This window comes from Equus quagga, chromosome 17 (genome assembly GCF_021613505.1).
Source record: "Equus quagga isolate Etosha38 chromosome 17, UCLA_HA_Equagga_1.0, whole genome shotgun sequence".
Taxonomy (NCBI): domain Eukaryota; kingdom Metazoa; phylum Chordata; class Mammalia; order Perissodactyla; family Equidae; genus Equus; species Equus quagga.
In genome coordinates this window covers 34,203,775-34,228,708 of record NC_060283.1, presented here as the reverse complement: position 1 = coordinate 34,228,708, position 24,934 = coordinate 34,203,775, and the positions used below count along the sequence as shown (strand labels likewise).

The 24,934-nt window shown below is 50.9% G+C and overlaps 1 protein-coding gene across 13 annotated transcripts in view; it reads right to left on the bottom strand.

Moving 5' to 3' along the window:
* HDAC4 (histone deacetylase 4) overlaps positions 1-24,934 on the bottom strand; it is a 291,136-nt gene that overhangs the window by 111,069 nt on the left and 155,133 nt on the right. For all 13 annotated transcript variants that reach the window (XM_046642744.1, XM_046642745.1, XM_046642734.1 and 10 more), the window contains one exon: positions 6,829-6,979. In XM_046642744.1, the coding sequence (XP_046498700.1) occupies positions 6,829-6,979 (151 nt within the window). The remainder of the gene's footprint in view (positions 1-6,828; positions 6,980-24,934) is intronic.

Genomic DNA, 24,934 nt, shown 5'->3' with positions numbered 1-24,934 from the left:
AGGTCCGAGGAAACAACCTCATCATCACTCAAGAAGAGGAGCTCTGCATGTTAGGTAAAAAGTTGCACGCAGTGTACAGCACTGGCAGTGGACAGAGAGGCCTGGACCTGGGCTACAGACCCAGTGATGCTCGATGCTCGGTGCAGAGGGCGCAGGGGAGGGGTGACCGAACCAGGCCATGGGAAGCGGCTGAAGGTACAAAATCCGCTTCCAAGCAACGCTCCTCAGTTCCTCCTAACATATCCAGGGCTAGACTTGAATGCCCCCTCTAAACACTGTTAGCCTAATTATCTTTCCTGTCTGTAAGTGGACCCATCAGAACATTACACTCCCAGACACACGGAATCAGCTCACACCCAGATACGCAGTCACTGGGCATTCCTACAACAGCCTGCCAGCTCCAGGTGGACACTGAGCAAAGACACAAAGGGTTAAGCTTATCAGTACACAGAGTGCCTCCCAACCAGGAGGAAGAGGACTTGCAGGGTGGTGGGGAGACGAGGACACAGGGTACAGGGAGCAATTGCAGCAGGGGAGACGCACATCTGCGAGCAACGTGACTTCGCTGATAAAGACAGGAAGAGTGAAATGAGGATCTGGGATATTTTTCACCTTGCAGGGCTGCTGGCAGCGCAGGGAAGTGGTGAGACTGCATGAAGAGGACGGAGAGGAGGGGGAGGAGGGGGAGGAGGGGGAGGACCCAAATGGTCAGTCAGAGGAGATGACCTTCAGGTCCTTCCAGAACTGTTGTTCCGGAAGGAGAGGGTGATTGGAAGCAGGACTAGAAGCAGAGTGTCACTGTGCAGGATAAGGACTTCCTCAAAAGTCCCCAGCAAACCGAGGCTGGGTGCTAGTTAGCCTCGACCTTCTCAGGAAGGACCTGTTTCTGTGGCTCCACTCTCCCTCACCTGTTGTCCCCTGCGAGCGCTCTAGGGACACAGCGAGCCGCACGGACCACCTTCAGACGTCTCTGACTGTCCCTGCTTCGGCTGCACCCTCAGGCTCGCATCATGGGCTCCCGAACTCCGAGAAGCGCAAGGAGCACATGCCCAGGCCCAGCAGTGAGGGTATGCACTAAGGCCCAGTGACAGGAAGGGACAGCAAGACGTGGCGAGGGGAAGCTGCCCACCCAGAGGAGATGCTGGCCCCCGAACCTGGCTGGGGCTAGGGTACCTTTGAGGCACCTATCAGGCCAGGACACAGAGGGTACCTTTGTCCCCTAGGCTACCTGCAGAATCCTCACAGGAGGAGGTGCATCTGCAGGGCCAAGGGGTCCCCAGGGTGGCCGTGGACATGTGTGGCCCCTCAACCAGCTCAAGGGTGGGAGAGGGCACCTCACCAGGCTCTTAGAGAGTCAAAGGAAAACGAGCCCAGCTCCCAGAACTCAGACTTCCCCATTTAAAAAATGATCTGGAAGGTTCTGTACTGATTTAAATGAACTAAATGAATGCCACAGCGCCCCCCTGACATGTTGGACTAAGGCCACTTGAGAAGAGGGGGCAGACGGTGATGTGCTCACAAGAGTGGACCCTGCCCAGACTTCCCCCAGCTGCCTGCAGGTGGAGGCTGACTGACCGGGTTCTTCCCCACAGGGCGCCGTGGGCAAGACTGGAGTTCACGTCCTCACACAGCCACGTGGGCCTGGCCTGCAGCAAATGCAGTAACGCTCAGCCACAGAGGCGTGACGGTGTAGCGCACAAAGGGAATCTTCTTCGCTCTTTCTAAGGAGAGAATTCAAAAAGGAAGATGCTGATTCTGATCTCCTCCTAGTTCTAGACTCATCTCTCAACAGATTTCTCCACTTTAAGTAAAAGTTCTAGAATCAGTAAAACACATCCAATAACCGAATACCAAATGTCTCTAATTTTTATTTTTATTTTTAAATTAATTCACATTGATTACCATTCAATTTGACAGGGTTTACAGAACCTGACTAAGTGCCAGGGTTGATCTGGCTGATGGGGATGAAGAAGTGAATCAAAGAGACCAAGCCCCTCACTCACTGTGGGAGCGAGATCTGAGACAGGTGAGGAGGTGAAAACTGGGCAGGGAAGGGAGGAACCAAGAACAGCAGATGCCCCCGGCGGGGGCTGCAGATGGGGTGGGGGGACCTGACCAGGTGGGGCAGAGCTGAGGGGTTGCAGACATGGGGTGGGAGGACCTGGCCAGGTGGGGCAGGGCGGGGGGGCTGCAGACGGGGGGGGAGGACCTGGCCAGGTGGGGCGGGCCGAGGAGCTGCAGTGGGTCCCAGGAGGCTTAGGAGCATGTGCAGCTGGACACGATGAGCGAATGACAAATCTGTCCCATGTTTCCAGTCTGGCTTCTCCTGGGAGTCGCGCCTCAGAGGAAGGCGCGGCCTCACAAAGGGGATAGAGGATTCCCTTCAGGATCAGGTGCAGCATCTTTTAACTCCAGCTTTTGGAGCCATTTGTAAACAAAGTGAGTGCCTTCTCAAGCAATGGCACCTTGTTCCCAGCCGTGCTGTGCTCGTAAGCAACAGTGAAAACAAATGCAGTCGTATTAGCTCCAAACTGCTCGGAAGGCAAAAGCTGCCTTCTACGGGACTTTTCCCCTTACATTTACGTTAAAATACAGCGTACCTTAGATTCTTAAATGTAACTAATCTAAACAAAACTTAACTGATTAAAGATGGTGTGTTCATGCTGAATGAGATGAAAACTGCCACAAATTCTGAAAATTCATTGTTCTATCAAATTAGTAGCATTAACTGGTATCAAGAAGTCTAAGAAAACTGCACGATTATTTAAAACTAAAAGTACCGTAAACGTTTACAAGTGTAACAAAACAATTAAATATGCAATAAGAAATTAATTAAAAAAAAAACCCCAAAAATGAAACAATAGATGCTTTACACTGCATTCTCGAATGCTTAAAAACTGGAGACGCTTAATGCCATTTGCATTTCCCCACAAATGCCCTTTAAGCATAAACAAGAATCCCTTTCATAGGTGAGGGCGCCGGCCGCGGCCCCGCTTACATAAGAGCCCCCGAGTGGCGTCCACCGCAGCGGCCGGCCGGGCCTGCCTCCTCCCGGGACCACACTCAGAGGCTGCGAAGCCTACATGGCGTGCCAAATGCCACACTGTACACAGTTTATTATTAATAATAAAACCTGACCACCCAAATCCACAAACTGAAAACCGCCGGGTGGCTGCTCGTGACGAGCCTGGAGGGATGCAGAGAACATTCCAGCGCTCCAGTTAAGAGGGCGATGCTTCGTAGGTACTGCAGAAATTGTTTTTGACTTGTAAACAGATCTAACACGTTTCTGGAGTTAAGTCTTTTCATATTTTGTGAGCCTTCAGATGTTCTTCTTAGTGGAAGATTCTGGTTAACTACGAGGACTAACTTAGACCAAGCTGCTTTTTTAGCAATCTGAAAAACTGGTGTCTGCTGGTTAGTTGGGGCACACATCAACCAGCTGATACTTACAATCGGAACTTCCATTCTTTGATAAACACCATTCTCCCACCTCCAGAGAAAAGTACCTAAGTAGGATGTGTGTTGAGGTACAAGAAAAGCACAGAAGAATGGAAATGGAGCAGGACCAGAGCTGGAGGCCACGTGTGATGCAGCCTCAGCACGCATCCTGTCCCGCAGCAGAGCCCCTAGCACAGGGCGCCCCTGAGGACCGGGTGCTGCTGTCCCCAGGGGCGACTGTCTCAAGTGGAAGGCAGCACCCAATGGCAGGCCCCAGGTGGCAGGCCGTGGAGCCTCTATGCACTCAGATTCCTAACGGTTCTCAGCCCAGCTGCACGTTAGAATCACCCAGGGGGGTTAGAGATGAAAACAGTACTGCCCGCGCTCCACTCCACATTGGTGTGTCAGGACACCTGGGGGTTTTCCTGGCTCTGCTCACGCATCACTTATGTGGGCAGCACCCTGAGCCAGCAGGGTCCCTGGACACAAGGGAGTCAACACACATAAGAGGTGGTGTGGAAAAGGAGTGTCCTTGGAGCCAGTGGGCTGGGCGGTGAGAGCGACGAGTGCCGAGGTGTCCGCCGTGTCAGCCACTGCAGAGGGCCCCAGCCTTTATTCAGAGACCAGGGGCATATGCAGCCAACCAGACTCCACAACGGGGCTTCGCCTGATGGCCTTCTGTCCGCCCTTCCGATCTCAACTGTGGGCAATCACTGAGCCTGGAGGTCATTGTCCTACCTAATCGGGGCGACAGAACAAGCTACACCACCCAGATTTAGTAATTCCTTGCAAATACTGGTACAAAAATTAGATCTCAGGTGGAGTAAAAACGTTCCTGATGTGCTTTCTACCTTAAAACTTTCAGTTAAAGTGAAAGCACATTTAAAGTATACTATTTTAAGAGTAAAATGCTACAGGAACTAACGACTGTAAAAGCTGTTAATGTATACATCAAAAGTCACTAAGGCCACAGCTAGAAGGACCCACAACGAAGAGTATACAACTATGTACTGGGGGGCTTTGGGGAGAAAAAGGAAAAAATAAAATCTTAAAAAAAAAAGTTACTAAGAACTTACAAACAGCTAAATAAAGAAATAAACTGAAAATGAAGAGAATCCATTAGCTACTTACTTTTAGGAAAAAATATTCTTTTTGAAAGGGAAATATTTATAAAAATGTACAAAATACTATAGGCATAATAAAACAGATTAGATTACATTCAAATTCTAATTTAGGAAGGACTGATAAATCAGGCTGCATTGGCACTGAGAAAGGCACCATTAGGAGAGTGAAAGGAGGAGAGCATGGTGGAAGGAGATATTTGCAACACGAAAAACTGACAAATGGCTTGATTCTAGCATATAAAAAGAACAACCCCAAATCAAGAAAAAGAGAGACAACTGATCAGAAAAATAGGCAAGAGATCTGAACAAGCACTCCACAAAAAGGGACCATCTGTTTGGCCAGTAAGCACAGGAAAAGGCACTAAGTCTCAGTGGTTGTCAGAAAATGCAGCGAAAGCCACGAGGGGGTACTGCTCATAGCTGAAGGTAAAGTGACCGACAGTGACGAGTGGTGGCGGGGATCCAGAACAACTGGAACTCACACAAGGCTGGTGGCAGTGGAAATGGGTACCAGCACTTTGGCAACTGTTTGGCCTCACGTGTGACAGTTGACCACACGCACGCCCTAGGCTCCCCAGTGCCACTTCACATCTGCCTGTCCGCACCAACAGACACATGCAAGAACACACGGAGTGTCATTACCTGTAACAGGTCTGATTAGGCAACAGCCCGAATACGGATCAGCTACAGAATGGAGGAACATGGCGGCGTGTCTGTGAGTGGGACAGCACGCGGTTAGGAAAATGAATGAACTCCTGCTACACAACAGTGAGGACGGCTTTCACGGGCATAATGCTGAGGGAAAGAAGCAAAACACGAAACCTCCACAAAATGATTCCACTGCCATAAGCTTCAAAAGCAGGCAAACTGCTCTTCGGCGTTGGCGTCGGGGGAGGAGCTACCTTTAGGGGGGCACGAGGGGCTCGGGGTGCTGCTGCTGGTGCTGTACTGGGTGGTGGGCACACGGGGACATGCACCTGCGGAAAGTTCCCCGACAGTCCCCATACGCTGCAGACCGGGTACTTTTCTGCATATGTATCTTATACCAATAAAAAAGATTTTTAAAACAACTTCAGAGAACAGGCTTGACAGGAAAGCTTTGAGAACACAACACCTTATGCTGTTGCGCATACGTAAATTAAAATGTAAACAAAAGCTTGTTAAAATGACTTGTGTAGACGGCTAACCATTTTCAGTAGCTGAAGATAAAGGATTTTTGCAGTTTATGTGTATTAGTGAGGAACCTTGGAAGAGTACATCGTCCTACCATCATTACCCCGATCCCGATCCAGGAGAGAATTGTCCATCTTGACTTATTTTCCGTATTACCAAGGATCACACATGCTCAGCACAGCACTGTGGTCCTGGGCAGAAACTAACAGAACCTGGGACGTGAGCGTGCACACGCCCCACTGACCTGGTCCTGGGTCATCATTGACAACAAGAAGTTGTCAAAAGAAGGAAGCACAAATACAGACGAGGAAGGTGTTCCCTCGTGACAACCTGGGGAGGATGCGGCGCCCACTGGAGGACATGCCAGGCCATACAAAGACGGGTCATGTTGGAACTGTCCTCAGTGTGCGAGTCCAGGGCGCTCTGCCCGGCAGCGGGTGGTCAGAGAGGGCCGTGGCTTCTTCCCTGAGAAATACAGGATTCACCCTAATTTCCCAAAGAGGGAACAGCACACAAAATAGTCTCTTTGCCTCGCTAAGATGAAATCTGGGCACTTCTTGAAAGATAATGGACCACACTGGTCTTCAGATGGACATGCACAGCCACTACCAGACACCAGAAATCAGGGTCGAAAGAGCCAATGTGACAAGTAAGCTGAGGGAAGCCTGAAGCCTTGTCCCCTCAGCTGCGGGCCATCCTACAAGCTAACACCTGGTTTTCACGCAATCACAAGATGCCCTCAAAAGAAACAAATTTCAAAGACTTAGCACTGAGCTCCCAGGGGAAACTCACCAGGCATCTGGTACACTCCATGGTTTTCAATATCTTTTCAGTCCATTAGGAGTCTGCCAAATATTTTTTAAAATGCTTAAATCAAACCAAAAGTATGCTGAGTGCCCTGGCAGCCGCCACATGAAGATGAAGCCCTGGACTTCCCCATGTCTCTGAAGCTAAGGGTGACCTGAAACCCAGCCACGTGCAGGGACTCCGCAGGCTCCAGCCAGGGAGGCGGCCCCACCCCGCACGGCTCCTGGGGCAGGGTGCAGGGGAGGCGGGAGCAGCGCGCCCTGGTGGTCGGCTCGGCACTTACTCTCTTTGCCTTTCTCCTTGTTCTTGAGCTGCTGCAGCTTCTGCTCGCGGTGCTGCTTCTCCAGCTCCTGCTCCTGGCGGTGTCTCTCCAGCTTCCGCTGATGCTCTAGCAGCTCCTGCTGGTGCTTCATGGCCAGCAGCTCCTGCTGTTGCTGCGAGCAAGGAAGGAGGAGACAAAGATGGTCAGAGCCTCGCTCCGAATCAGGAAGAACAAGACAGACACACATACAAGAAGATCACTGAAGGACCAGCTCGTCTCCACGCTGGTGCTGTCATCGGGGCCTTGCTCTCGTCTACACAGCCAGCATTTCTAACAAGACTACCTTGGCTCTGCTCAATCCTATGACAGAGGTCTATTCCAGGCCCCAAATGTCTCCTGACCTTTTAAATGTTAAAAATGAAAATAAAAACCATGGATTTGCTAGAAGAAAATATACATGATGATTTACGTAGTCTTGCAAGTTGGGAACGTCCTTTTGAGAATGAGACAAAAGAGTATGAAATGGAAAACTGCTTGGCACATTCCTACCAAGTTAAACACGTGTCCACCCTAAGACCCAGCAATCTGGCTCCTACGACTTACCCAAGAGACACGGCGGCGCATCCGTGCAAAGCCGTGCATAAGAATGCACACGGCTGCCTTGCTCACGACAGCCCGGCTGACACGCCCCACATGTCCCTCAGAGATGAACACACGGACAAGGGTGTGTATTCAGATGCTAGAATACTACCTAGCAATGAAAGAGAACAAACCACAGAAACACGGACGGGCTGTAAACCAAGAAAAATCAGCACGCCTGGTGCGGACAGGGGGCACGAGAAAGGGCGAGGGAAAGGGTCAACACGCAAAGGTTCTACTCATAGCAAGTTCTAGAACAGGAGCTCCCACCACCTCATGATGCTAAAGCAGAAGGCCGCTTCCCGGGGCGAGGCAGAGACGAAGGCAGAGGGGACTTCCTAGGCTGCGGACTGTGGTGGGGGCGGTGTTTCCACAGGCGCTCACACTGTCAAAACGCACTGGACAGTACACTCAATCTGCATGATCTGAATGTTCTGCTGTTTATAAGTCAGACTGCATGTTTTCAAAAATGACCTCATGGACCACATAAAGAATTATCTTTATCACATACTGTAAACAAAATTAAAAGGCAAAAGATGAAGAGAAAAACTCTCTGCAACATTTCTGATACGCAGATAAACGTGACACAATGGCTGTTATAAATTAAGAAGATGGTAAGAACCCACAGAAAAGGTGAGCAAGCAGGATGAGACAGTTACAGAAGAAGTGGTCAAAAATGAACGGGAGGGGCTGGCCCCGTGGCTGAGGAGTTAAGTTCGCGCGCTCCGCTGTAGGCGGCCCAGTGTTTCGTTGGTTCGAATCCTGGGTGCAGACATGGCACTGCTCATCAAGCCATGCTGAGGCAGCGTCCCACATGCCACAACTAGCAGGACCCACAACAAAGAATATACAACTATGTACCGGGGGGCTTTGGGGAGAAAAAGGAAAAAAAAAAAGTATACATAAAAAAAAATGAACGGGAAAAGATGTCAACCTCACCAGTAATCAAACCCCGTTTTCACCCCTCACAGTGGCCAAGATGGAAAGGAAGAAGCCCAGTGCAGCGCAGCACTGGCCGGGGTGTGTGGGACAGGGGTGGCAAAGGGGACTCCAAGGGGGCTCCCGCAGCCGCCAGCAGCTCTGGTGCGTGCAGCACCTCAGGACGCCCAGGCCCCACTGGTACCTGCCTCTGCCTCTCCGTCTCAGTTGGTCTCACTCTGTCTCTCTGCCTCTGTCTCTGTCTCCCTCTCTCTGTGTTTCCATCTCTCTTTATCTGTCTCTCTTTATCTCTGTCTCTCTTTATCTCTCTCTGTCTCTCTCTCTCTCTCTGTGTCTCTCTCTCCCTTTATCTCCCTGTCTCTCCCTGTCTCTGTCTCTCTCTCTCCGTGGCTCCGCCTACACAGACTTTCCCTTGGCTTCCACACAAGCCACTTGCCATCTCCTGCAGAACTGAGGGCCTCTGCATGAGCGGCCCCAGGGCCAGCCCTCGGAGATGGCCAGCCTGGCTCCTGCACCCCCTCCAGCTTCCCCAGCGTGTCACCTCCCTCCCCAGTAACCTCCCCAAGCAGGGCCCCCCATCCAGCATGTTCCATGTGAGCACCTAGTCTCCCTGCCATTACTTGATTCTGGTGGTCTCTCCCCCACTAGGCGGGGGTGGAAAGAGGACGCTGGGTGAGCCAGCAATCTGGCAACCAAGGAAGCCCCAGAACTTTCTACTGAGGACACGTAACGTGCAAGTGTCTCTCCCCAAGATGTAAGCTGTCAAATGTCGGGGGAGTGGGACAGACTGAAACCTCCTTTCAGGCATTCACAGAGGGACTGTGGCGCCAACAAAAGCAATGTTGACACAGTTGTTGGTAACTGACATTTCTCGAGGGCTCTTCCCAGGTGACACTGACAGCTGACAAGTGGCTGCAACCCTCCTCTGAGGTGAGCGTCTCAGAAGGGATGCTGAGCCACAGGGTGTGACCAGTGGTCGGGGCCTCTGTGCAGATGGCAGTTTTGCCCCCAGCACGTGGCTCTGGGGATGAAGAAGACAGAGGAGGGGGACAGTGGGTGAGCATGAGCGCGGCTGGCTTGCTCCCTCTGGAGGGCGCCCGGTGCAGACACAGCGCAGCCCCCAGGGCAGGCCCACACACCTGGGGCCCATCCAGGGGCTTCACTCAGCTCTCTGCTGTCTCCAGTTGTGCTATGATGACACGCTGTACTCTCAGAGCAACACGCTTAACAAGACAAAAGGAAGTGGTTTAGGGGCAGAGGAGCAGATTTAGAGGATCAGGGCACAGCCAGGGGACAACCAGGACAGAGTGAGGCGCACAGGGCGATGTGCTGGGGGTGGAGGGAGGCTTTCCTGCCCACTGTGCCCAAGAAGACACACTTCGACACGGAGACACGTGAGCCACCTGTGTGTGTGTGCGATGCAGCTGCCCTCCTCTGTGGGTGCATGCCCTCACGGTGACGTCCGGCCAGCCCTGGGGAGCAGGCACTGTGTGTCCAGGAACATGTGCAAACTCCTGCTGGCCCCTTATTCAGAGGCAGAGCCTGGGCTGACCAGCCGGCTCAGTGCCCCTACGCACGCTGCACCCCCATGCCAACCCCGGTGGTCACTGCTGGGAGCCACCTCCCTCGAGGGGAGGAAGGGTCCAGGCTGCAGAGAAGGCCTGGGCTGAGCCTCTTCCGGCCACAGGCCCCCTGGGAGATGTGGAGGCTCCCACGCCCAGGGGCCTCACCTGGCTCCCAGCCCCAGTTCCCACGGTGGCCTTTTGTCAATGTGAGTGTGGAATCACTCAGTTTTTTGCATCAACTAGAGCAACACGTAAATGAAGAGAATAGGATTTCAGATTGCTTAGAGCTCCTTCCTGTTAAAGATGCAATATGTCACCCCATGTCTGTGACTTCTGTGAAGTTCAAATCACATTCTACCAAAAACGTTACAGAAAAAGAACATCAATTGTGAAAATTTATAAGGTGAAAATTCTCACTCTTTCATTCTCTAAATAAAGCTGACAACCCCGGCGTGGGCGCATGTGTGCTAGCCAGTAAAAACAGCATTCAGCAAAATTTCAGAAGAAACTGGCAATAACAATGAATGAGCAAAAAGAACAGAACCGCCAACTTATAAACGCCCGTGTGTGTGGAGGGGGTGCCGGATGCCCTGCCGGGTGCCCAGCCACCCACCCAACCCGAGGGCAGAGTGACGGGCCAGACAGGCCCTGCCACACCGTCACACACAGTGCTGCTGGAGACCCAGTGCCCAGCCTCAAGACAGAGACCACACCGCGGCCCTCGCCGGCCCACCTGGGCTGTGCCTCCGCAGCCAGCACGGCCAGCCTCCCAGCCTCCTGGCCCTGCTGCTGTGGAAGTGGCCCGATGGCAGAGTCCCCGCAGGACACAGGGCCAGGGCAGGACTTGTCAGCAGGGCCTCGAGCTCTGCCCGGGCCGGTCTGGTCACACCTGTGGTCACACATGCAGCAAGGGTTTACCGAGTGCAGACTAAGTGGTCAGCATTACTGACCACAGGGGACCCGCAGCCCCTGTCCACAATCTTGGTCACCTCACACCTTCCACAGAGGGGAGGGGATTCATTTCCGGCTAGGAACACAGGGACACAATAGCAGAGAGGGGGGCGTAGCTAGATCCAAAAGCCACACAGGCAGCAGGAGGCAGAGAGGCCACAGGCCCCAAAGGTGCCCAGGACAGGGGACAGACAGCCAGTGTCCAGCCCTCAGGCAGCAGCACACACTTCCCCTGGGGATGCTGCTCCTGGAAGGCAGGTGCCCCAGGCTCGCAGACCACATGAGGACGCAGTGTGCACAGGGCAGGGGCCAGTAGTGGGGCCGTCAGGGCTCAGCGTCCAGCTCTGGGGCCCATGGACACTGAGTGTCTCTTCCAAGAGCTTTCCTATAGAAAAAGAAATACATTCCGAACAAGCCACCTACATGAACTGGGGACAGTGGACAGGGAGGCAGGCACTGTTCCTGTTCTTCTCATCACCACGCCCTGGTTTGCCACTTGGATGGCACTGATTTCCAAGGGACTTTCTTGGTGGCACCACTGAGCATGGTCAGAGGAGAGTGCTGAGGCCAGACAGCCCAGCCGTGAATCCAGCTCTGCCCACTCCCACTCCGTCGAATACATCCCACGTCCACGCCTCCGTTTAGTCCCAGGACCTGTCTGCTCAGGCTGCTGTGAGGACTAACTGAGACGACAGTAGACAACACTTAGAACAGGTCTGGCTGTGAGCTCACGCCTGTATTCTGTCATCATCATTATTGTCAGACTTTTACTTCTGAAAGATGGCGTCCGGAGAGCTTCATTTCTTGGGGACGTAGCCATGTCATCCTAAGATCAAACTGAGGCCGCCCAGGGGACTCCAGGGAAACATAGCACAAGTGGGACAGAACGTAGGAATGAATTTTTTAAATCTCAAAACTGGTTTCCTGATTTTGCAGTGTTTGTTGCCAACAGTCAATACACTTTGGTTTGACCATGAGGGCTTCAGTCCCTCTGAATTGCATCGCCGTGCACGTCTGTAAGATCAGCTCAAGAATTCTACTAACAATGTCAAAACAGTGGGGTTTTCTTACCTTTTAAGAGGAAAACCAAATTTGCGACAAAAGAGCAAACTGAATGGGGATGAAACGTGTCCCTCATTATCAGTTTCATTCCAAGAGACTCTGTACTCAGAGCCGTACTGTGGGAAAGTCACACTCGCTCTGATTGAACACAGGGCCGCACACCAAAGAAGGTACTTCTGCCAGAGAAATATTTGTTATGGATTTGGAGAACCTCGCCAAAGGGCCCCATGGCTGGGTCCATGGGTAAATGCACTCACTAGGTGTTACCAGGCCACGGTCAACAGCTCTGGGACTCCACCTGCATCGCCAGTCTTAAGAAATGTACAAAACTTGGCTTCCTGGTGTTGCTCAGGTCGGGAGACCAATACCATGATATCTGGAGCAATGGACCTGATAATTAAGCATCCCTCCCCTCTTGGTACTACCTACACCCTGAAACTGCTGTGTACAGGCCTGAGTTCCCTTTCCACTGCTCAGTATTCACTTAATGCACAAATGAGGACCAGGTAGAAATTCGCTTAATAGGGTCTCAAAATATTTACTTTCCAGCCAGAACCCGGAAGGAAAGCGAGATCTTTCAATTATCATTACAAAAAGACTGGAAACCACCACCACAGACACTGGTGATTGAAATTCGCGGGATGACAAAACTCCCAGGAAAACAATATTGTTGTGGAGTTTTAACGAAAGTAGCAATTACAAAGAGTGACTCTGGCTCCCCCAAAAGGCCCCCAGAGCAACGCCGTGCAGTCTCACGCTCCGTTCCACTCAGATGGCACTCTACACTATAGATTCATAGAAGGTAATACCCTGGATATTAAAGCGCACAAACCAGAGGTGATGGAACAAACCAGACCCTGACACCCCTCACTCACATGTCACATGGCACTTCAGGCCTGTCTCTTGGTCTTTAGACAAACTGCTCCTCTACGCCCACGGCTTCTGGAAGGTGGAGATGAATTTCAATGCAAGGAAGGCCGCTTTATTTTCCTCCACTCCCTCACCCCAGTGTGGCACCGTAAACACGTCCTTGCCCCCAGACATCTCCCCGAGGGCAGGGACATCACTGACCCTCTGCGGGGAGTGAACGGAGCTCTGTCATGGGGTGCAGTGTTCAGGCAACAAGAAACAGAACGTTGAGATGTGCTAATTTTTAACTCAGGTGAAATCCATACAGTTATGTTCAGCTAGTACCTCGCTAACACGTACGAAGGCTAAGGCCATCCTGTGGGAGAAGGAGAATTGTCGAGAAGCGAGTTTTTGCAGGAACTATCATGAGCAATTTAAAATAAGATGTCTACTCTTTAATTTTTCTAAGAAAAAATAAAAACCATGAGAAGATAGGTCACATTACTCTAACCAGAGTTTCATACTGAATGCACTTTCAAGCCAACACTGAGCTCAGAATAAAAAATCAGATCCTGAGAATTCCGCTTCTTTGACCCTGACTTTGGAATTTAATTACAAATATTCAAGTGGAAACTCAACCAGATTTTTACTTTAAAAAGTAAACTAAAATAAAACCCCGCTACAGTGAAGGACAGAACTTGGGGACAGGTGCACGTCCGTGCGCCAGCAGAGGAGAGACCCTCCTGGGCTCTGGGCACCTGACCCGCTCGGAGCGCCTCTGTTTTGTCCTAACCATCAATGACGACCGATCAGTGATTACCGATCACTAGCAGCAGTCAAGTTCGATGAAAGCACATCAACACCCCACACTTAACTGAGACGGGGACTGCTCGCAGAGCTGCTCAGAGCCCATCACCCTGGCCCTGGGATTCTGCAAAACACTTAGTGCCGAGGCCGCGGACATTTATTCTTGTCAAGTTCCCTGGCCTGAGGTGGCCCGTGTCACGGGTGCTTGCAGGGCAGGGGTGGCAGGTGCCCGCATTTCAGCATACAGGGGTGTCCCGAGGGCCACATGTGTCCTGGGAACGGGGTCCCCGACGGCCACAGCCTGCTCAAGAGCCCAAGGATGTCTAATGGCCACACACACGCACTCCCACAGGGGCCAATGTCCCCATGAATTAACAGTGGGCTTCCTTTTAAAGTCAAGAGCGTTTTCCTGATTTTAAATGCACCATAGACTCAGGGGAGCAAATGTGAAAATAAGAACAACATAAAAAGTCACCCATAACCCTAGCTCTTGGAAGATACTGATTCAATGTCTGAGGACATCTTCAGCCTAGTCACACACCTGACTTCAAATAGAAACCCACCAACCAGCATTTTCCCATCTCTCTTATGTTAACTGGCCTCAACAGAAATATTCTTAAGTTGGATTTTTATTAACCATTAAGGGTGCAACATGTTTTGTGCCAGTCTGCCCCTAAAATTATGCTAGTTACACAGAAACAATGCACCAGGAAATGGCCTGAGCCTGTCCCGGGGCCCATGGCAAAGGGCACCCTGCTCAGCCAGCCACAGCCACCTGCCTGCTCCCAGGACAAGGGCGTCACAGGCTCAGTTCATCCTGCTCAGTGTGGCCCTGATCATTAGTGACGGGCTCCCTCCACTTCTGCTTCTCCTCCTGCTTTGCTGGCAACAGCGTCAGCTGGTGAGACACCATACCTAAACAGAGGACAACTGGGGCCAGGAGGAAAAGGACGGAGAGCCGGACCAGGCTCCAGAGACGGATGAAGTGGCTGGTGGAATCACCAGGTGCCCATGTAACCCAGGTCCCAGCTAAGCAGATGAGGCAGGCAAGGCCTTCCCTTCCATCCTGAGCACAGAGGGACCCCACTTCACAAGGAAGGGGCGCCGTGAGGTCAGGGCTGCAGGCTGCATCTCCTCAGCACACCCCTCCTTGGTGGGGAGCTCGCCTGTCCCACAGCCCCTCGCCCCCAAACAGGTCCTCGCACCTGCCATCACTAACAGGAGAACCGACACTAATGGCTGCTCTCGCCACCTACTTCGCTGTTACTCTGAAAAGGTTAAATTGAAAACAGACCCACAGATTTTAAGCGCCTTCTTCATTGAGGAATGCATGACATTTTAAGAGCCTGGTGTGGTCAGCGCCAAACAGAAGAACACGGTATAAAATGCTGGACCACAAGGGTGCAAGTCCACATCCACCAGGAAGCGGAGCCGGGACCCCTGTGCGTTCTAGCCTCTACACGCTGGCGGGGGAGCTTTTATTGAAGATGCTCAAGGAGCTCCTCAGGCGTCGTCTCACCCACTTTCTGAGGCAAGTACAGGACAGGCTCAATTACCCTCATCTGCCAGAACATAATTTTTGACAGACAGAGTAAAACAAATAGAGAGTATTCTCTCCCTGTGGGGGCTTGCTGTTGACCTCGAGAAAGATATGCTTTTTGGCCACGGAATTTATAGAGCATTTGGGACTAAAATGTTCCCTACGGGGCCCTCAAAAATGGAACCATTTCCATCTTTATCTCACTGGATTGACTGGCTCAAATCAGAGGCACCCTCACTTCAGTACGTTCAAAGTCATTCCTCCCTCTTGCCTCATGGCACGACCAGCAGTGCTCAAAACTCCCTGATGTGTCCTCCATCCCACCCCCCATCTCCATTGGTGTAACTCTCCTTTCTCCTACAAGGTTCAGCTCCCAGAAGCTGCATCCTCTTGAAGACCACTGGGGGGGTCTTCTCCCTCTGCAGAGAATCCTGGCGCCCTCCCCTCCCGGGCTCACCACCAGCTGCGACACTTCCTGGGGGCTTCCAGGCTGTCAGCAGACTCAGACTGTGTCTGTCCTCTTTTCTTCTCTTCTGCAGACCTTACTGTCGTGACACAGCAAGTCTAAGGGAGCCCATGAGGGTAAAGAAGCAGATCAAAGGCAGCAAATTCGATCAGCAAACAGTGAGGAACAATGAGAGAAAATGATGTTGCAGGTCAATGCAGGACAAGGTTTTCTTGGGAGAACATACGCTTCCCCAGCTGCCACCTTTGGAAATAGAAAGTTCCTGCTCTTCCACAGCCCACAAGCAGCCTACAGTTTAAAGGGCACAATTAAAGGTGAGCAGGGTACCTTATAAAGCACGAGACTCATGTGCCATGAGTTCCTGGCAGCACAGGGAAAGCAGGGCCCAGGACGGCAGCCGGAGTGGCCATACATGCCCCTCGGGGCAGCGGGTCACACAAGGCCATCCACCTGCTCATAAACAACTTCCTAGAAGCCCAAAGCACTGCGTTTACAAGCAATTCCTTACTGTAAGCACACTAATTAGACGCAGACAGGCTCAGGGGTGACGCAGGACTTTGGCACCACGTGGCCTTGAGTTATCCCAGGTACCAGGGTTACAACAACCCAAGTGTGTCCTACTGGCTCATAAACTGCTGCCTCAAGTGACCTGGAAGCCGGGGCCTGGGCAACATCCTTCAGCCACCTGCAACAGGTAATAAAGAGAGTAAACACCATGTCCAGGCTCCCGGTGCCATAAAGCCAGGCTTCCTTTCAATTTTCTCCCTCTCCCTGCAAGGAAAAGAGTCATACTCTCCACTAAATGGCTCTTAAAAATCTCTCCTGCCATGGAAACAGCACAAATCACACTAACGGACAGATATATAGAAAAATTCATCCTTACTAGTAAAAAAGGACGCACAAATTAAAACAGTGTGGGAATAATTTTTATTTTTCACCAATTAAACGGGAAATATCCTGCGAGGCCTGGGAAGGGAGAGGACCAGGCTGAGGACACCTTTGGAGGGAGCACAAACCTAGCAGGAGGGCAATTTGCAAGATGTTTTAAAATGTGTAACATGCATACAATATTTTTCATATGAAAGGATTTGCTCTGAGAAAATAAAACTGGACAGATGTGCCAAGACCTACCCAAAGGACGCTGCTGCAGTCTGGTTCACGAGCAGGAAGCCTGGGGGACGAGCCCCGTCTCCCGGGACGGCACTGGCTAGACAGTTGCACCAGGCATGGAGCATGGAGGCCCTGTCGCCACCTGGTGCCACTGCAGGGTGCACAGGGAGGCTTGGGCTCCGGAATTCAGCGCTGACTCCGCTGTTCAGTGCCACAGTGGGGCTGTCATTTGATGCTGGGAGCGTGGGGCTCCACCAGCCCCCGACTGGGCATTCCCAGGTTCCTTGCCCATGGCCCTCGAACCCATGGGGTCCTGGTGCTGGCAGGGACAGGATCTGTCTAAAACACCATCCCTGGAAGTACATCCTTTACTGAAGAGTCGCATTTCTCCTCTAAGATGATGCAGTGAAATCCACCAGGAACTACGAAAAACTGGCAAAAAGCAACTGCTGGGCTGACAGTTCTGTTAATAAGTGGAAGAAAGGCTGAAGAGAACTATTGTTCAGAGCCCCAAATAGGCAAGTCTCAGGGGGCTACAAAAGCTGCGGAGGAGTCTGGGGGGCCACGCGTACCCCAGGAATGTGCTGCGGATCAGTCCTGTACTCAAGGTCTCCCCACACCCGCTCTTGCTGTAACTTGCCAGACCCCAGGGCTCCAGACACCACTGGACTCTCTCTCCACACACACATTTGTATTCTCCCTCTGCATACACACCCCAGAAGCATTCAAGCCAAAATGCAAGAGGGAAGCTTCCGGAAGCATGGAGTGCCCCTGGCAGCTGCTCATTCCCATAGCCTGCCACAAGCCAGCCCTGGGGACCCCTGAACCCTGACCACCAGGAGAGAACAATGACTTCACTGTGCTCCGAGGATGACCTGGCCAACGCCTCCTTCTGTCTGCTCTCTGGGCACTCCTTGAGGACGGGGACGCAGTTTGTAACCCCTACCACGCTCATTACTCGCCCATGCCCCACCCATTTACTTTGTGAGAGGTTTGACACACTCCGCCACCCCAGCTCATTTCTGCCCTTCTTGTTAGAAACACAATAGAATGCCCGATGGTTGAATTAGGTGTCGATTACCTCTGTGTCCACATTGAAGCATCAGTTTACTGATCAACATCCAGCCTCAGAGGCCCACACTCTTAGGAAAGCCCACAGGCGGAGCTGCTGCTGTGTGCTCTCCGAACACAGCGAACGGGAGAGAATTAAACGGAGCTATTTTATTTCTCCCCTCGTGGCATTACCCAACATGTAGAACATAATATTCCTACAAAGATATCGTACCCCGATTGTCACCCATTCGATTCATTTCTATTCATGTGAGTACTTCATGTACATATGTAAAATCAACTAAGGAACTACGAGAAAAGTCCAGATTTGGGGGTCCCCAGAGCCAGAGTGTGGCCAGCCATGGGGAGGGGCAGCTGCAGTGGCACCAGGGCTCTGGATGTTTCTCTCTTGCATTTGCAACCTGATGCCTGCGATGAAGAAGGCCCCGGGCTGTGCACATGAGGGTCTAGAACAGAGCCATGTGTGATGACTGTGCCTGCCAGATGACACTGCCTTATTCTAGGTACTCTGCCACAGGCACATAATCTTGAATCCGCAAACCCTTGTAATTTATAATTAAACCCACATTAGAATTAAGAATAAGTTCTAGATGAATATATGATGCCACTTCTACAAGGTGCCTAGAGTAGTCAAATTTATAGAGACAGAAACTAGAAGGTGGTTGCCAGGGTCTGGGGGAGAAGGGATGTCCCAGGAGTCAGTGTTTAACGGGGACAGAGCTTCAGTTTGAGAGGATGAAAAGGTTCTGGAGATGGATGGTGGCAATGGTTGCACAACAGTGTGAATGTACTTGCTGCCATCGAACTGGACACTTAAAGATGGATAAAGTGGTCAACTTTATGTCATGCAGATTTACCCACAATTTTAAAAAAATGAGTTGGGGCTTAGTGGTTTCTGAAAGAGTTAACACAGAGTTACCACATGACCCGGCAATTCCAATCCCAGGTGCGTACCCCAGAGGATTGAAAATAGGTGCTCGAGCAGAACCTGTGCGCCAGTGTTCGCAGCAGCACTGTGGACGGGAGCCAAAAGGTGGACACAACCCAAACGTCCATCAACAGAGGGATGGATGAACAAATTGAGGAATAGCCACACAGTGGAACACACTCAGCTGTAGACATGAATAACATTCTGAAACAGGCTACAACGTGGATGAGCCTTGAAAACGTTACGCTAAGTGAAAGAAGCCAGACACAAAAAGCTACGTATTTATGATTACATTAACATGAAATATCTGGAATGGGCACATTCAGAGAGACAGAAAGCAGGATAGCGTAGCCGGGGTCTGGGGGATGGGGGAACGGAGAGCGACTGCCTAAAGGAAGCAGGGTCTCTTTACGAGTGGGATGAAAACGTTCTGGAACTAGACAGTAGCAGTGGCCGCACAATGCTGTAAATGTACTAAACGTCAATGAACTGTACGCTTTAAAATGGCCAAATGACGAATTTTATGTCATGTGAATTTTACCATTAAAAAAACATGAAGGAACAATGTTTGTCATAAAAGACAAAAAAAGCACAGCTGTTTCTCATGGGGAAATCCGCGTGTCTCTGGGCTCCATCAGGAGAGAAGGGTGCGGTGCGTGAGACGACGGCAGTGCACGGCTGCTGCTCGCGCCCTGCTCTTGCAGGCTCTTGGAGGGTCTCCTGGGGCCTCACGGCGGCGCTGCTGCTAACAGGTTAACAGGAACGGGGGCAGAGAGCGGCTGAGGAAGCCCAGGCAGACACCAGGTTCTCAGTCTCGCGCTCCATCCCGCCTAACGGGCATCAGGAGACAGCACCCTGAACTGGCAAAGGAAACGGGAAAACTCACATGTGATGAAACTGACCAAAACCCTCATTAGTACTAGAAAACAACAAAATAGCTCAAAAGATGACTTAACTCGACGTTTCCCTAGCACCCACCCTGTGAACAAGCTCTTCTAAGAGAACAAGGCCAGTGTCTCTCCACACAGGATCCGGGAGAGACCTTCTGCCCTCGGAGCGCCAGCTGCTCTCATTCACTGATGAGCCAAGGAGTGTGGGTGCCTGGCCCAGCGCTATGGGAGAAACGGTATGGGACCCGGAGAGGGACGCTCCCGAGGTGGCCCTGCAGGAGATCCACAGCATGGGGAAAAAAGGTCCAACCCTTCCCGGTACTCCTACAAGCCACACAGCAGGATGAGAGAATGGGCCTCAGGACCCGAGGCAGTGACCTATCCACACCTGGGGGTCCGGCCTTGGCAGCACAACCACAGTCCACAGTATGGCCAGGGCCCCAACCCATGGAGGTTGTCACAGATAACTTTCCCAGATCTCAACGTGGTTATGGAAGCTTTAGGCAATGCAGCTAAACAAAAAAGGAGGACACAATTATTGTTTGCAGATGACGTTACTGTCTACCTAGAGAACGTGAAATAACCAACAATAAATTTATTAGGACTAATAAGAAAATTCTGCATATTGGTTGGCTAAAAAGTAATAATAAAATCAAGAGCTCGTCTGTACACTGACAGTAACCAAGTAGAAAATAAAATGAAGAAACACATTCTATTCATAATAGAAAAAGCATAAAATACCCAAGAATAATTAAATATAAAATCTATAAGCCTTACGTGAAAAGTTAAAACAAGGCTTTTCACAGGCACAGAAGAAGCCCCAAATCGTCAGACAGTAACAGCATGTTCCTAGACTAGAAACTTAATATCAGAAAGTTATTAGTAGACCTCATGCTAATTTATTAACTTGCTGTAACTTCAAAAAATTTCCAGCACAAGTTTGGAAGACTTTATGAGAAATGATTCTGAAGTTCGTCTGGAAGAATAAACGGGCAAGGCAAGCGAAGGGAAATGCAGAGGGGAGAAAATGTGTGTGGGGGGGAGACATGCACAGTCAGATGCTGAAACGATGCAGAGGCTCCCGCGGGACGCTGCGGGGTGTGGCTGCAGGACACAGAGAACGGGGAGATGGGCTCAGCCAGATGAACACATACTTATTATGGGATAGAAGTGGCATTTTTAACCATTTAGAAAAAACGTTCTGATCCATGAATGAGGACAGGACAAGTGGATAACTACCTGATTACAAACGAAACTAACAGCCAATGACACCACATGATGGACACTGAAATAATGCCCTTAATTTACAAAGAGCACTCCTACACCCAGAAGAAAAGGACCAGCATCGCAACAGAAACACAGCAAAGAAAACAACAGTCAGTAGGAAAAATGTAAAAAGTCATTAAGCATACAGAAATATGGTTAACCACAACAGAGGAAATGCAGACACGATGTGAGACAGAACCCTTAAAACATAATATGAACACATCCGATGAATGCATCGGACTGCGGGGCGAGTCCGGCTCCCTCCTCTGGGAGCGGCAGTCACGGCACTGGCCGCCCGCTGTTTCCTGGCAGTGGAAGAGCGAGGACAGCATGCCCCTCTCCTGGGTCAGGTTGGGGGTGGGAGTGAGGGTGCCCGTGGGGTGTCCAGCACAGGTGGCCACCACCTGGGGTGGCTCAGTAAGTGCTCACTATCATAGTTACTGTTGCTTGCTATTTTGCCTACGAATAAACAAGGTGTGTGTGTGAGAGAGACACACACACACACCAGACAGACACATGCACACTCAGGACAGATACAGCTTTTAGAGAGAGACACGGCAGTCGGTAACAAAACATAGAAAAGTAGTTGTATCTTGGGTCAGCAATCCCATTTCTACTTTGTCTAGACAAAGGCATATGATTCACGCACAAGGAAGGTAAACACGGATGAAAACTGGAAATAACCTTAATGTTCAACTCTTAGTGGTTGTTTAAATTCATTACGGTGCATCGTAAGAATACAACAAAACAAACAAAATCATCTTTTTGAAGTCTGTGTAATGGTGCAGGGAAATGTTAATTTAGTAAATAAGAAACACAGATCAGAGAAGGATCCCAGTTCCATATACCGACACACACACGATCTGTGAGATTAGGGGAGTCACTCCAAAAGGGAACAGCTCTCCCAGCTAACAGCACTGCAGCAGCTTCTTTGTAATTTCCAATTAGTCAATAATTAACGTTAATGACTTTGGTGATCAGAAAGAGAGAGTTATCATGATGAAACCTTTCCCTGTAAAAACAACACTGCCTGGGACGCAAACACAGGCCCCACCCTGCTTCTTGCTCACACACAACTGTTGGGGAGCCCGGAGGCCCGGAACCTTCCTCCTCCTCCCGCTGATGCTCAGGCCACGCTATCAGTCGCTCTTCCTCCTTGAGTGCAGAGGATTCACTGCTTGGCAGGCTCCAAGGAAGGCTTGCGGGGCCGAGCCCGTAAGTGAACCCCGAAAGTGAACGATTAAAGAAGAGGGCAGACGTCTGGGTGAACATGGCCGACTGAACACAGGCATTTGCAGTCACTCCTCTCTAAAACCACTAAACGGACAACAAAATAATATTTTTAAAAAAGAGAGACAAATCCACAGAACAGAGACCGCAGGAAGGACTGGACAGCAGGCTTGGCATCAGAATTTTAGAAGATGCAGAGCAAGTGAGTGAAAGAAATGCCCCCAACAGAGAAGGCTGTGGCAGCCACGAGGGAAATGAGGTGGCAGCACTTCTGGTAACACCCAAACATCAGGGTCAACACTGCGTTCTATTAAACCACGCCTAAAATGTTTCCACCAGTGAAGCTAAATGTGGGCTACATTCCCAATACAAAAATATAAATACGTGCAAAACATGAAAACAACATACATTTTTAAGAACAGCAGTGCCCATGGCTGGAGGTGCAGGGACGGCAGGCCTGAATCCAGAGCCAGAAGACGGCCAAGACAGTGACTCTGGCTTGCACTGTGGGTTTCCACCAGCCAGGCCCCGAGCCCTGCCTACTTCTTCCTCTTCGTGATGCACCCCGACTCCCGTCCAAGTCAGTCCCGTCATGGCGCCTCTCCCACCCTCTTTGAACCAGAGTGAGGATCCCTCCTGGAAACGACTACTGCTTACACCCCTGTTTGTTGCATGCCCCCCAACAGCCATTCCCTTGGGTACATTGCCATGTGAATTCTCACCCTGGTCTTCAGACTTGCTTTAGCTGCTTGGACAATAGCATCTGTGACATAAGCAGAGGCTTAGATCACACCTGTCCTGCTGAGCTTGGAACGCTGAAACCGGCAGATAAACTGCTGAGCCCTAACAGTCTGCCAACCACCAGAGCAGAGAGTGAGGCCATTCCTGGTCACCCAGCTGCCAGGCAGCTCACAGCTGATCACAGGAGTACAAGAGCGAGCCCAGACCTGAAGAGCACCTCACACGACCCTCCACAAACAAAATGACTGCTGTGGTAAGCACTCTACTTGGGGTGGCTTGTTACACAGCAAAAGTTAACTGCGACACTCCTGCAATAGCGTCTTTGCAGTCTTATAAAGTGGCTGCCATCACCACTCAAGCAGGAAGGACCTTGTGCTGGCTTATATGCTACAACTGTTCTCCTTTCTCCATAAAATAAATATTTAAATCATTGATTCTGATCTAAAGATGCGGCAGATTCAGATTTCAGACACTTTGAAATACAAAAATCATGTTATTGTATCATCATACTTAGTCTGCTGTACAAGAACCATGAGACTGACAGCCGTGAGTGCCATCCCCTGTGTTTGCCCACACTGAATAGAGATTACGGGTTTCTCAGCCTGTGGAATGGATCTGCATGAGGGGCACAGGGAACAGAGGCAGTGGGAAGAGAGGAAACGATTAATTCCAGTGAAAGCCAAGAGCTGCATGAGCAAGGACCCACAGTCACTGCACGGCGTGTGCAAGCAGTATGCACCACACAGACACGGGAGCGGAGACCCTGAACAGTTCGCTAATCAGAAGGCTGGTCTAAGTATTCGAAGGCACCCAAGAAGTGGCAGTGCACGTGTATGTGTGTGGGAGGGGACGGAGCCAAGTCCTTGCTGCCAGGGAGAAATCACTGCATGGGATCTCTGACAGGAGGATGAGCTGGCCATGGAGACCAGGGAGAACGTGTCAGAACAGACCTCGGGCCTGGGAAGCGAGGTGGCAGAGCAGGGAGGGGCAGACACTATGATACTTTTGCACGTGAAACATCAGAAACAGGTATTTCTTGATAAAATTAAAAAATTAAAAATAACACCACAAACCCCCAAAGTGGCAAACGTACATAATGGTCTTTGAAGCGTCCACGCTGTCCTAGTTGCTCAAATGTTAACAATTTTCTGGGCATAAACACCTGCCACCCCCAAACTCTCTCACTCCATCAGCCCTCTGTCTCGGTTACAGGCTCACCAGGGACCCCATCCTAGAGAGCAGAACTAACTGTGCAGGATGGGCGTGGAGCAGCCCGACCAGCAGAGAAACGCCATCAAGTGCGAGGGCGATTCTCACGCTGAAACTTACACAAGATCTTATTTATCCCAAGTTAACAATTTAAGTTGGATTTTAAAAACGACTTCCTTTTTAATTATAAAATTCTATCCAAATTCACTGATGATTTGATGACACTAATTAGACTGTGTGCTCAAGAAATCTGTCTGACAAACACCATTGCCAAATGTCACTAACAGTATGATGGCTCATGAAGAGTTTAAATCATCAAAACAAAAGCGACGGATGTAATGATACAATTACACAGTTTAAACAGCTTTTATGATCTCCGTTTTAAATGGAAAAATAAAACAAATGATTAAAATGCAGACAACACGTAGCCCTGAGATTCGTCTCGTGCTTCTGAGAACCAGGCCTCGAGCCACACTGCTGAGGGCTCCTGTTGTCCGCCGGCCCGTCCTGCCATGTGGTCAGGGCACGCTCCCCTGGGGACACCGTGCGTGCGCAGCCCCTGGTTGGCTAGACTGCCCTGCACAGGCTGCACGGAGCCTGCTCTGGAGGCTGCAGGGGCTGACAGGAGGAGACGGCAAGGAGACTCGTCCATCCCCAAAGCAGTGACATGACTCCTGAGCACCAGTGGGGGAGAAACAGGGGGTCCAGGAAGCAAGACCCCCCGCAGGCGGAGGCCCCCAGCCAGGGGAAGTCCAGCCCTGCCCTGAGGTGACAGCACCAAAGGCAAGTCTCAGGGGTCTTCCTGACGTTTCTTGCTTCTTACTGCCACCCCCGACGATTCTCACATACACGGGGCTTGTTCAT